This window comes from Ochotona curzoniae, unplaced genomic scaffold (assembly GCF_017591425.1).
Source record: "Ochotona curzoniae isolate NIBS_2020 unplaced genomic scaffold, NIBS_Ocur_1.0 contig_3819, whole genome shotgun sequence".
NCBI lineage: Eukaryota > Metazoa > Chordata > Mammalia > Lagomorpha > Ochotonidae > Ochotona > Ochotona curzoniae.
This window is the reverse complement of record NW_024466004.1, coordinates 353,736-367,153: the sequence shown is the minus strand read 5'-3', so window position 1 is coordinate 367,153 and position 13,418 is coordinate 353,736. Positions and strand designations below refer to the sequence as shown.

The 13,418-nt window shown below is 55.1% G+C and overlaps 1 protein-coding gene across 4 annotated transcripts; it reads left to right on the top strand.

Moving 5' to 3' along the window:
* Positions 1-716: 716 nt before the first annotated feature.
* Positions 717-7,024, top strand: BAK1 (BCL2 antagonist/killer 1). Of its 4 annotated transcripts, none has more exons than XM_040983200.1 (6): positions 717-902; positions 3,436-3,536; positions 4,089-4,219; positions 4,533-4,676; positions 5,643-5,823; positions 5,909-7,024. In XM_040983200.1, exons 2-6 carry the CDS (start codon positions 3,510-3,512, stop codon positions 6,011-6,013), a joined length of 588 nt encoding a protein of 195 aa, XP_040839134.1. In that variant the 5' UTR covers positions 717-902; positions 3,436-3,509; the 3' UTR covers positions 6,014-7,024. The 4 variants fall into 4 exon arrangements, with proteins under 4 accessions (XP_040839134.1, XP_040839132.1, XP_040839136.1 ...); XM_040983198.1 differs by having other exon boundaries at positions 719-902; positions 4,084-4,219; XM_040983202.1 differs by lacking the exon at positions 717-902 and adding an exon at positions 1,837-2,024.
* Positions 7,025-13,418: the final 6,394 nt, after the last annotated feature.

The following is a 13,418-nucleotide window of genomic DNA, read 5'->3' as shown; positions in this document are numbered from 1 at the left end:
TCCCTAATTCACTTGACAAATGAACACAACAGCCAGAGCTGGGCTCGGCCACAGCCAGGAGCTTCTCCTGCTGCTCCCTCATGGGTGCAGGGGCCCAAGCACTTGGGCCCCTCTCTGCTTCTTTCCCAGGTACATTAGCAGGGAGCTGGATAGGAAAGTGGAGCATCCAGGACTCAAACCCGTGCGCTGATGTGGGATGCAAGTGTTGCCAATGGCGGCTTGACCTGCCACCACGTTTTCATCTCTGCTTACCCACCTGCCTCCTTTGGGGTTTCCAGTCTCAAGGGACCACCAGAGTTCTGGTGCACAAGTCTAAAGTTCCGGCTGAACTTCAATGTGGTATTATCACTCCCCATCTCCAGATTTGATCACCAAGCGAACTCCAGAAGTCTGGGATTCGACTTGCTCATCTGTGCAATGGGTGTGGTCCACAGCACCTACTTCCGGGAGTCATTGAAGCAATCCAAATTGACTGGATCAACAAGACAAAGGTTGATAAGGTATGCAACAGTTGGGAAACTTGGCCATCCTGTGTCTTTGGTTGATGAAAGTGGAGAAAGTTCCAGCACAAAGGTTGGTTTTTCAGGCAGAGGTGGGCGAGGGACAGCCTGTTTTTGCTGGTGTGTGGGCTGCTGCCTGGTCCCCTCCCCTCTGCCTCCCAGTCCCTGGCCTTCCTTCTGGGCCGCTGGCTTTTGCGTCCTCTAGAGGGAGCTGATTGCTGTCGAAGCAGCCGGCACCTCTATGGTCGCTAGAGCCTGTGGGTTCCTGGGGCCGCGCCGGGTCGGCAGAGGCTGCGTGGGGAATTCCCTGACGCCTACTACTCCTGGAAGCTGGGGCGCCCCTGGCCCTGAGAGCAGCCAGCCGTCCCTCAGGATCTGAGGCTTTGGCCCGAGTCCCGACGGGTAAGCTTGGGAGGGTTGCCCCAGTTTCCCTAACTTAGCAGCTTCAGGGGCCCCAGGGCGGGGCAGGAAGCCCACCCGGGAGGCTGGCGGGAGCCGGGTCTGTGGAGGCTGTAAGGTTTGCCGGGGCAGTTGTGCAGCGCTTTGCAGGGCCTGTTTTCGCCCGCGCTCCCTCTGGCTTTGTCCCCCTGCCCGCCAGCTTCCTCTCTGGCCTTGGCTCCCTGGATGAGAAATCTAGGGCTTTCAGCAGTCCAGGAGATGGGGAGCAGAGGACAGAGCCAAGGTCAAGGACAAGCGGAAAACTCAGGGCTTCCACTGCCCGAGGATCCCTAGACCGGGTCTGAGGCCCATCCAGGCCCGTCTCCCTGAGGAGTACCCGTCTTGGGCACAGAAGGTTGGGGTGGGGGCTTGGGGGTGGCAAACCGTTTGCTCTTATAGAAAATGGAGCCATTTGGGTGTGGGCAGGGGAGGTCCGGTGTGGTACAGGCCACTGGCTGGGGGCTCTGCTGAGCTCGGCTTGCGCCCCCAAGAGTGAGCCTCTGAGGAGGTGTAAGAGGGGCCGGGCCGCATCTTGCCCCCAGGTGCTGGGATTTGGGGAGGAAGGGAGAGGGATGGCCATGTGGTGTGGCAAGGAGCTGCCAGGGAGGAGGGGCTGTGCCAGGCTACACAAGCCTGGCTGTCAGAGGTGAGGGACAGGAAGGTGGGTCTGAGGCTGTCCCTGCCGCTAAGAGGGTGAAGGCTGGGGAGCTGGGGGACACAGGTGGCCCAGCGCTCCCCCTCCCCTTCACAGGGCACCTGGGGAGCTTTCAGAATGCTGCTGGATGGAGAGGAAGGTGGGTGGATGGGGTGGGGGTGACACTTTCTAGACTCAGGAGGGGAGGCGATTGGGAGGCTGCTGGTCTTGGTCGAAGGTGGGTGACTCCCTCCCCAGGGCTAGGAAGAGGGGGTACTTCTGTCGTACTGATGGAGGCAGTTGTGGGGAGACAGGGCTGCAGCACCAAGAGTATAAACTGAAAGTGAAACGCAACAGGGCCAGGAAGCACTCCTTCCGCCTGGGCTCCAGCGGAACAGCGCAGCACCCAGGACCAGGTACCGAGAAAAACCCAGCTGGGGACAGGAGAGCCGGTGTGAGGCCAGGGTACATGGTGGGAGGTCTGGAATAAGGTGTGGGGTTGGGGTACATAGGGCCCAGGGGACAGTGATGTGAGGTCAGAGGTTGGAGTAAGTGGTAAAGCTGGGGTACACCCCCATATGGTAAGAAGCTGGGGTACATGGCTTGGGGCCCTGGGGACATGATGTGAAGCAGGTTAGAGGGGCTCCAAGGCAGGAGTGGGGAGGGCACAGGCAGTTGGTGAACATGAAGAACCTCCCACCAAGGCCCTCTGAGAGTTCCCCTTCTGCGTGGCCACCTAAATATTTGCATGGTTGACCTAACTGCCCTACGAGCTCGGCGGCCTCGGGCACCAGCATCTGTGTACTTCATTTTTCCCACTTGTAACACGGCTGTGGGGATGTCCACCTCACTGGGCTAACGTGGGTTCTCAACACGGCACACGTGGACAGCGCTCCGACGTGGTAGCCACACACCAGAGGCTCTCAGTAGATGTGCCCGGCCAAGGGGCCTGGGCTGGAAGAGAGCTGTGCTCTGACCTGCTCAGAGGAAGTGAGGCCTTCGGTGACCACCTGTGGTAGGCAGGTGCTGGGTGGAGCTGGCCTCTGGAGCTGGCCCGTGCCGTCACGGCCACACCTCCAGGAGGTCCCGGCCGCTGGCCTCCAATGGCGGTTGTCCTTGTTGCCTCCCCTTTGCAACCCTGGCTGCCTCGATGGGGAGTGTGTGACATGCTGCACAAGCTCCCTTTGCTGGTGCTGACACCACGGGGACCCAAGGAGATGGCATGAGAAGTCCCAGGGACAGGGGCTTGGCAGCGCCGCCTGGCATACCCACATCTCATGTATCAGTGCCTGGGTGATTCCCCTTCCAGCTGCCTGCTGATGTGTCCCTGGAAGGCAGCGGGGGTCTTTCTGGGAGGCAGTGTGAGAGACCTGATGGAGTTCCTGGCTCCCAGCTTTGACTTGGGCGAGCCCCTGACTGCTATGGACATCTGGGAAGTGAACCTGCTCCTAGAAGATCTTTGTCTTGTTTTTCTCTCAATTATTTTCTATAGAAAAAATTTTTTAAAAAGAGGGACCGACATGGTGCAGGGGACTAAGCTGTCACTTGCAATGGGAGGACAGTGGAAGATGGTCCAAGTACTTGAACCACTTGCCACCCACTAGGAGACTCGGATGGAGTCCCTGGCTTTGTTCTGGCCCACACCTAGCTATTGTGGGCATTTGGAGAGTGAGCCAATGGGTAGGAAATCAGCTGGTCTACCTCACTCTTTCTGCCTTTCAAACAAAAAAGGAAAAAAATAAAAAGTGAAGATGGAAGGGTGGGGACAGCCCAGAAGACAGTAGGGTCCCTGGGACAGGGAATCTCCAGCCTTCTCTGGGGTGCCCTCTCCCCACCTTAGATGTCTCTCACCCATCCCCACAGGCTGACCCTGTCTTCCACTGAGGCCTGAACAATGGCATCCGGGCAAGGCCCAGGCCCACCCAGCGAGGGGTGCGATGAGCCTTCACAGCCCCACAATTCCGGTAAGGGTCTTCTGCATCCCCGTCCTATCCCTCGCTGGCCAGGGAACGGGAGAGCAGGTGCTGCAGTCAAAGTTAGGCCTTTTGGATAGAGAGAAATCAGAGGGCAAGGCACGGAGGCCAGCGGAAGGGGAAGGAAGGGAGCTGGCTGTTCTATGATCCCTGCCCAAGGAGAAACAAGGAAGTGGGCCGCTCCTCACGTGGGCAAGTCTGCCGCACAGGGAGCAATGGCTGTGCCTGCCTTCCCTGTTCTGAGTGGACGGCAGCAAGGCCCAAGCTCAGTCACAGGCAGTTCCATGGCCTACCGGCTCTGTCGTTGTGTGCCTGTGTGACTTTCCTGGGCTAAAGACCCAAGTTTTATTTTGTTTTCTGTAGTCCCTAAATCCCACAGAATGCAGGAACCCAGACACCTGGGATCACAGCCTGGCTCAGGTCCCCAGTCCTGCAGAGAACAAGGGACCCCGCCTTTCTGGGAGCACGTGGGCAGTGAGCCCCACCTGCCAGCACCTCCTGTCCTTCCCCAGCACTGACCCCTGGCTTTGACCCGCAGAGCAGCAGGTAGCACAGGACTCAGAGGAGGTTTTCCGCAGCTATGTGTTTTACCGGCACCAGCAGGAGCAGGAGACCGAGGGGGCAGCTGCCCCTGTTGACCCCGAAATGGCCTCCTGGTACCCAGCACCTAACAGGTGAGCTCCAGTGCCCTGGCTCCCCAGGGACTGTCCTTGGAAAGGTGGGGGTTCCTATAGAATCTCTGCAGCTCCCAGGGTGGGGCTTGGGGGCAGGAGGATGGAGGTGGAGGTGGGATCCTTTCCTCTCGTCCATTTTACATCTGGTGCTCCCCACCTCGTCTCAGACCTTGTACTTTCCTTGGCACACTCCTTGTCCCTGACCCCAGCTATCATGCCCAAGAACACTGCGGCACCTGCAGGGAGTGGCAGGGTGGGGGCGGGGCTCCCAGGCCACAGCTGTCTGGTGACCACCTGCCTCCCACACCTCCAGCATGACGGCGCAGGTGGGGCGACAGCTTGCCTTCATCGGGGACGACATCCACCAGCGCTATGATGCGGACTTCCAGAGCATTCTGGAGAAGCTGCAGCCCACAGCGGAGAATGCCTACGAGCTGTTCATCAAGATAGCCTCGAGGTAGCCCGCAGGCCCCACCTCTGGGCTCTGTCCAGCCTATGGGAGGGCCCCTCCTCGGTGGGGACACCACCTCTGTCACAGATGAGCTGTCCTAGGGGCTGCGGCTAACTCCCAGTGAACACTTGCCCTGCCTCTCTCTTTCTCTGCATCCCAGACTCCTCTTTTGAGCTCTGGTACCGAGGACCTGGCTGCTTAGCTTAGGACTCCAGAAGGAGCCAGGGTGGGGTGCTCCCAGTATACCCCAGCATGGACACACCAGAGATCAGAAGGCTGCTGACCTGCTGGCCCTGGAAGTGCATCCTTGCTTCTGTAACCTGGCATCCAAGGGGTAACCTAGTGTGGTGGTCAGAGAGACCACAGGTCTGGGGCCTGAGCCTGGCCCTGCCCTGCCCTGCCCTGCCATGCCCTGCATTGGTGAAGCTTCCTCCTGGCCTGCAGCCTCTTTGTCTGCAAATCAGGGTCCACCCCGCCGCTGGCAGTCTCCTTGTTACTACCTGAGCTAGAGGGTCAGGCTTGTGGTCTGACAGCAGCTGCAGGTGAAGGCAGAGTCCGAATCAGCACTTGGGCCAGCCATGTCCAGACCACATCCTCTGAGGCCCACGCCCTACTCCGCGGTGGTTCCGGGACCTATCCTAACCTCTTCTGTCCTCTTCTTCTCTCTGCCATGCCACGGGCTGCCAGGCCAGCAACGAGGCCCACAGGTAACCTCTGCCTTCAAGTTCTACTCTTTGCACCTCTTAGCACCCACAGCCTAGCAGGGTACACCCTGCAGCAGCAGCAGGTGGCTCAGGCACCCCTGAGCTTCCTCAGACACACAGGCTCCTCCCAAATTGAGGTTGGATTGAGGCAGCCTCTGCTGCCTTGATTCACAGCTGAGCCATTTAGCTTTCTGTCTGGGAAAAGGGCATGGGAAGGTGTGGGCGAGGGAGGCGGGGCTCCCACTGACAGGGTACCCTCTGCTTACAGCCTGTTTGAGAGCGGCATCAACTGGGGCCGAGTGGTGGCCCTCCTGAGTTTCGGCTACCGCCTGGCCCAACACATCTACCAGCGCGGCCTGACAGGCTTTCTGGGCCAGGTGACCAGCTTTGTGGTCCGCATCATCCTGGACCGCCACATCGCCCAGTGGATCGCGCAACGGGGCGGCTGGGTGAGTACCCTCTGGAAATGCCACAACTTTCCCGCTCCTCCAGCCCCTCCCTCTCTCTGACTAAGGGTGTTGTCTTCCCTGGCAGGTGGCAGCCCTGAGCTTGGGCAACGACACGTTCCGGTATATGGTGGTGGCCCTGGCTGTGGTTTTATTCTGCAAGTTCGTGGTACGGAGATTTTTCCAGTCATGACTCCCAGCGGGGACCCTCTGGGGTCCTGGCTGACACCCCCGCCTGGATTGAAATCAAGTTTCCTCCCCTTCCCCTTCAGGGGTCCCTCCTCCAGTACAGAAGCTTTAGCAGGTGGGCACTCCAGCATCAGAGGGCCCTGCCAGGGGCCAGTCCAGCTGCAGAGGTGCCCCAACACTGCATGGTGCTAATGGGCCTGTCAGAGAGGGGCTAGAGCCTTCTCCCCCAGCCCGCTGGAACCCCTTAGCCCTGTCTGGAGGGCAACAGGGCAAGAGGCTGGTAAACCACTTTAATGGTTTTTAGCTTTTTATAATACTCTAGAGAGAGCCCTCCCCGAGCCCACCACTCTGCCCTAGGTCAGGACATCCCGGGCAGAGCGGTCAGTGGTTCTCCCCCATGTCCCCAGGATCCAGCTCTCCTGGAAGGGTGGGTTCTGAGAGCTGGGGTCCCAGCTGCTCACCCAGCTCTCCGCCCTGTTCCCACCCCACAGTGCTGGACTCTCAGGGAATCTGAGCTTGGGGAGTGGGAGGTGTCAGTGCACCCCGGTGCTGTCTGAAGGAATCCACTGGGTCCCACACCTGCCGCAGGGGTCTCAGCTCTTTCCTTTTCTGGATCACCCCTCTCTCTCAAGCCAAACCATCATTCACTGCCCATGAAGGGCCTGCTCCACTGTCCCGGGGACAGGACACTGCTGATCCGTACTGCTTGGGCCAGGGCTTGTTTTGTCAGTACAGGGAAGTGGGGTACAAGGTTTATCTGGAGAGGGACCCTGAACATCAGACAGAACCCCAGAGGTGGGATCCAAGCACCGTGTCATCGCTGGGTGTGGACAGGGGAACTGTGAATACTTGAACTCTACCCCCGACCCCAGTCCTCACCTGCATAGGCCACTCCTGGAGGTGGGGGTGAGGGGAGAAGGGGTCTTGAAGCCAAAAAGCAGGGAAGGGGATGCAGCCTGCCTGTTACTCTCTGCCCCTCTGTTCGAAATAAATTGTGCATTTCCGCCCCCCCAAATTTGCCACTGTTTTGTGTCTTCTGCTCCCTTTCCATAAGGCCTCAGGGACCTGGACCTGCCTGCCACTCGCCTGTCATTTTTCCCAGGAAAGGTGGCACGCTGGGTCTCAGAGTCCCTCGAGGCTAGCCACAGTCCTCGGCTCCAGCTGTGAGACTTGGGCCCTTCCTCTAACCACTGCTCCACCCACTTCCCACCTCTGTTGGGGTACCTGAACTCCTGTCCCCCAACAACTCCACCTGGACCCGGCCTCACTTCCCCTCCCTTCCTGGGGCCACCACCCACACTGCAGAAAGACCTCTGCCTCCTGGCTTCACTAGCTGTAGCTGGGACACAGTGTCCCAGCCACTCCTTCCTAAGGTCCCCACAGCCACACACACACACAGGGCTGTTTTCATTCTAGCAGTCAGCCTGCCTGGGAGTCCCTGTGGAATGGCAGTCAGGGGTGATCAAAATAACAAGCACGAGGGCATTGCAATGTTCCCAAATCCAGTCCTGTCAGGTTTGGACACCCTGGTCTGCGTGGCTGACACCCTTCCAACAGTCACATGGGGACCCCATAGGACTCGCGAACTTCCTTTTCTCACTCCCTGTTGTTGGTTCATCACTCCCGCAAGAGTTCCCTGGCAGCTGCAAGCAGCGGGGACCAGCAGGGTGACAGACGGACAGCTGCAGAGGGGGCCGCTACAAGGCACCCCAAGTGCTCGAGAAAAGCTGGGACCACGTTGAGGACCACGTGCCGGGACACGCGGGGACTCTGCCATCGATGCCCCAATATGGGGTGCCGGATGCTCAAACTCCCACATCACACATAAGGAAACGGGTGCCTTCGGGAGGGCACTAGCTCGAGGTCTAACGGTGGAGCCGTTCGGGTCCGACACTGGTCTGAGGAGATGCGATTGTCCGTTCGATTCTTCAGGTAGCCACCTCCGCCCCGGTACGGATGGCAGGACGGGCAGATGAGAGAAGGAGCGCGGGCTGCCTGAGTCCAAAATGGCCGCAGCCGCTTCGCGCACGTCACGTGCCCTTTCGTGGGCGGGGCTTCCTGGTTTTGAGTGGCAGCGGCGCGCGCAGAAGAGCAGAGCATGCGCAGTGGAGCTCCTAGTGCTTTTCTAAGGAGCAAGTGGGAGCTTTGTGTTGGAGGTTTCGAGGCGTCCCGGAAGGTTTCTTCCTGTCCCTAGTCTGGCCACGCCATTCTTTTATCCAGGTGCATTCCAGTTCCCGGGGGTGAGGTGTTAGGAAAGGCAGAAGCACTGTGGGGGTCCTGTAAAGAAGTCGGGCCCTGCAGGCCCTCAAAATTCGCCAGTTCCAGAGCTGGCACTTGGGGGGGCTCATCTCAGAGTTTTCAGGTTCTGTCCTCACTCCCCCAAGTCTCTCTGCAGTGGCCAAAGCTAAGCTGATCCAAAGCCGGGAGCCAAGAGCCTCTTCCGGGTATCCCACACAGGTGCAGGGTCCCAAGGCTTTGGGCCATCCTCTGCTTTCCCAGCCCACAAGCAGGGAGCTGGATGTGCTAATGATGAATGATGGTTGTGGGTGTGAGTGTTGTGGCACGGCATTCAATTGGAGTTCCTTATGAGTGTGGCCACTGTCTTGCTCAAGGCTCAAGCAGGCCACCCCACCCAGGGCATGCTGGGCACGTGGTGTTGGATACTGTGAAACAAGGGCAGGAGAGGCCCTAAGCTGGACCTAGGGAGCCTGGTCAGCCCCTCTGCTGAAAAAGCAAGAGGTTTCCAGAAACCTTGGTAACACTGCCATCATACTGTGTGTGAGAAGGGTAGTGGGCTGCCCAAATGCCAAGTCTATCAGGCAGGCATGAGCCCTGAGGAGGTGCCACAAACCTTAGGGTATCCAGAGTACCTCCCACACCACCTTTCTCAGGGTTGGCCACTGCACAGCTCCCCCAGCTGCTCTATCCTTCACCATCCCAGGTGAATTCTTCCCCTGCCAGGGAACCTTCTGAGACTCCCCGTTGGACCCTGAGGCCACTAGGCTGACTCTGGCCAGGGCCTCCCATCTGCTCACTCACAGGCAGAACCTAGTGTGAGTCGCAGTTCTGTCTCGGAATTGGTTCTGGGGCCAGCCAGTCCTTCTAAGCAGGAGACCAGTGGAAACCTTGCTTGCTGTCACTCATTCAAACACTTCCTGGATCCCTGAGACCTCGGCACCCCCACGTGCAGCAGAGCCCCTGATGACTCAGCTCTGGTATTTGTGGCATTACTAATATAACTGGTGGAGAGCAGGCAGGTGCATGACAACTTTCTGCCGTGTTCTGTTTTCAAAACTGCTGTATAATCACGGTCCTCACTTCCATTTTCAAAGACTTGTTCTATTATTCGGAAGGATTTATCTATTTCAAACGCAGAGTTATAGACAGGGGGGAAGAGACAGAATGAGATCTTCCATCAGCTGATTCACTCCTCAGATGACTACAACGACCAGGGTGGGCCAGGCCGAAGCCTGGAGCAGGAGTTCCCCAAGGAAGGACAAGTAGAAGACAAAGAGAGGGACAGACAAAGGGAAGGGGAGAGTCCAAAGGGAAGAGGGAGGCCGCCCTGCAACCTTCCCATACACATTCTGAAGGTCATTCCAAAGCCATTGGCAAAGGGCAGGCGTGACCCCATTTGACCCTGGGTGGCAGTTGGGTCCGTGCACAAGGCCTATTTGCCCAAGGGTTGCCTGACTGCATCCTGAAAGGCTCTTGCTAAGTGGCTTTCATCAGAATTTTCCTTAAAAAAAAAAAATAGGGCCCGGCGCGGTGGCGCAAGTGGTTGAGTCCTCGCCTTGCACGCCCAGGATCCCATATGGGCGCCGGTTCTAATCCCGGCAGCCCCGCTTCCCTTCCAGCTCCCTGCCCGTGGCCTGGGAAAGCAGTCGAGGACGGCCCAAAGCTTTGGGACCCTGCACCCGCGTGGGAGACCCGGAAGAGGCTCCTGGCTTCGGATCGGCATAGCTCTGGCCATTGTGGCCTGCTTGGGAAATGAATCATTGGATGGAAGATCTTCCTCTCTGTCTCTCCTCCTCTCTATATATCTGACTTTCCAATAAAAGTAAAATAAATCTTAGAAAGAGAGAGAAGGAGGAAGGGAAGGAGGAAGGGAAGGAGGAAGAAAGGAAGGAAGGAAGGAAGCAGAGCAGCCAGAATGGAAACTTGCACCCATATGGGACCCTGGTGCTTGAAGGGGGAGGATTAACCAATTGAGCCAGGGCGCCAGGCCCAGAATTTTCCTTTTATTTTCAGAGGATACACAGAGTGGAGAACAATTAGAGTCACCAGTGTAATAAATCGGACAGTTCTGCTCTTGGGTACAACACACTCACACACATTCCAGTATGTCTCAAAGATGCATGCCATTATGACCATGGGCTGCAACAGCTGGGACTGGGTCAGACCAAAGCCAGGAGCCTGGGAACCCATCTGGTTCTCCCACAGAAGTGGTGGGGGCTCAGGCACTTGAATTATCTTCCACTGCTTTCCCTGGTACATAGCTAGAACTGGATTGAAAGTAGAACAGCTGGGGCTTGAACCAGAGCTCCTATCATCACAGGTGGCAGCTTACACTGATTTTGGCACATTGGCCCCTAGACTAAGCTTGTTTCCATGGCAATCAGAGAAAAGCAGGAGAGGAAGTGAAAATCAGAACACACTTTGTTAATCTTCTGTTGGTCCCCAACCTGCTAATACTGTCTTTAGCAACATAAGCTATGTGGCCAAAGTAAGACATTTTTCTCCTTTATCACAAACTGCCTTTCAAATACACATCTTCCTACAGTGGAAAAGAAGAGACAGGGGGATCTCTCAGCATTAATCTGAGCTCTGAGGCAGGAGGAAATAAACCTGTGTGGAAGACTAGTGACAGGTGTCGCATGTTGGCATCACAGACCTCCAAGTCAGAGAGAACCACTATGGAATGATTATGTCCATTTTATAGATGAAATACAAGTACAGGTAGAAGCAAAATAAACACACACCAAAGAAAGAAAACACACGATGCAAGAACAATTGCACCATTGGCTTACCTGTATTAACTTGACTTCTTTGCATAAATAATAAAGATATTAGTTCTGTTCAAATCTCCGTTTAAATTTAGAAGGGTAGTCACAGACTTTTCTTTAGCTGCAGAGACAAATCAATAAGATGATTGTAAAGCCCTGGCAAGGAAAACAGGAACAGAAAGTACTTTCCCACTTTGGGAAGAAAAATAGAAATGACGACATAAGCCCATAATGCTACTTCTCTTATGAAAATGTTACAGGGCCCGGCGCGGTGGCGCAAGTGGTTAACTAATCGCCTTGCACACCCGGGATCCCATATGGGCGCCGGTTCTATCCCGGCAGCCCCGCTTCCCTTCCAGCTCCCTGCCTGTGGCCCGGGAAAGCAGTCGAGGACGGCCCAAAGCTTTGGGACCCTGCACCCGCGTGGGAGACCCGGAAGAGTCTCCTGGCTTCAGATCGGCATAGTATCGGCCGTTGCACTCACTTGGGGAGTGAATCATTGGACAGAAGATCTTCCTGTCTGTCTCTCCTCTCTGTATATCCGCCTTTCCAATAAAAAAAAAAATAATAAAAATAAATCTTAAAAAAAAAAAAAGAAAATGTTACAGAAAAGATTTGGGGAGGTTGAGGTATTCTGTGTGTTTGTTTCCCAATGTACTTACAGTATTTAAACGTATTTGGTACAGTAGAGAATAGGACAGTTGAGTCTTATGGTTTCAAATTGAACTGTGTAATTTATTTTAGACTTGTGCTTTGAAGCTGAAAAGTTTAAGGTTCTTTTGGTTTTTTTTAGATTTATTTATTTGAAAGGCAAACTGTCAGGGAAAGAGGGAGAGACAAAGAGATCTACTTGTTTGTTCATCCCTCCTATATATGCAACAGCCAGAGCTGGACCAGGCCGCGGCCGGAGCCCCAACTCAAGGGTCTCCACGAGGATGGCAGAGACCCAGGTACAGCGGGCCAGTGGGTACTGACAGCCAGAAGCTGGACTGGAAATGGAGCAGCAGGGATGCAAACTCGCTGGGCCCAGAGGGTTGGTTTGTTTGAATTTGAGAAGTGGAGTGACAGGAAGGAGATAGATGGAGATCTTCCATGTGTTGGTTCACTCCCCTAAATGGCTGCAACAGCCAGGTCTGCTGCCAGGCCGAAGCCAGGGTTGAAGGCACATTAGCACTAAGCCAGATCTGAAGCAGAGTAGCCAGGACTTGAACCCGCGCTCTGTCACAGGGTCACAGGTGGCTGCTTATCCTGCTGTGTCGCAGTGCTATCTCCCACTGAGATAACTTCAGCGATCGGTGCTTGGTTCAGCTGCTAAGGTGCCACTTGTAATGTCCCATCTCATACCTGAGTGCCTTGTTCAAGTCCTGGCGACTTGGCTTCCAATCCAGCTTCCTGCCAGCGACTCCCCTGGGACACAGAAGATGGCTCATGTACTTAGGTGCCTTCCACCCACTTGGAAGACTGGATTTAGTTCTGGGCTCCTGGCTTTGCCTCTGCCCAGCCCTGGCTGTCACAGGAATTTGAGGGTAAACCAGTGGAAGTTTGTTATCTCTCTCTCCCTCTCTTTCTCTGTGTGTCATTCTGTCTTTCAAATAAAATATGAAATAATTTTAGTAAATAGTTTGCACGACTTACTATATATAATACATGGTATATTATATTATATATAACTATTTACTATATAATACTCACAAGAATTGTTTACAATGCTTAAGATTTCTTTCTTGGTTGACTTGTAAATCTGCCCTGTGAAGAATTCAAATTACTTGGGGACAGAAAGAAAATCAAGTATATTAACTTTGTACATGTAGTATAAATATTTAAAAGGATTTAATTAGCTAAGTTCGTAAATGTTATGAGTAACGTTTGAGCAAATTTAACACTTCAAGCCTGTGGGCTAATTGAACATTAATCAAAGAACAAGTTACTGCTCTTATTTTTTATACAAAATGTACAAGATTTCTAAATAAAACATCAGGCTATGCAAGTAAAACTTAAAAAGCTTCAGAAAATTTACTTTCAAATGTGCATCTCTAATCAACTGAAAATTAAGCACCAGCCACTGTCCACAGTCCCAGATGCGTGTGTCCCCATGGCCGTCGCACACCCCCACCTGTTCCCATCCCCATGCTGCTCTGGATGGAGCCTATGCTGGGCTTCTCCCCAAGGTGCCATCACCCTCCTTCCTGGGAACTCTCAGATCCAGCCCTGCTGATTTACGGTAAATACAGATTACAGGAGGCCATTGTTTTGGTCTAAACTGCACATGGGACCTAGGGAACAGGATGAAATATTAAAATGAAGGCCCTCCTGAAGTTCCCCGTCACCAAGCTGAAACTCCGCTGCTCGTCCCGTCCACAGTCAGAGGCTGGCACCCCTGTCAGAGCTGCCTCGGTCCCTGCT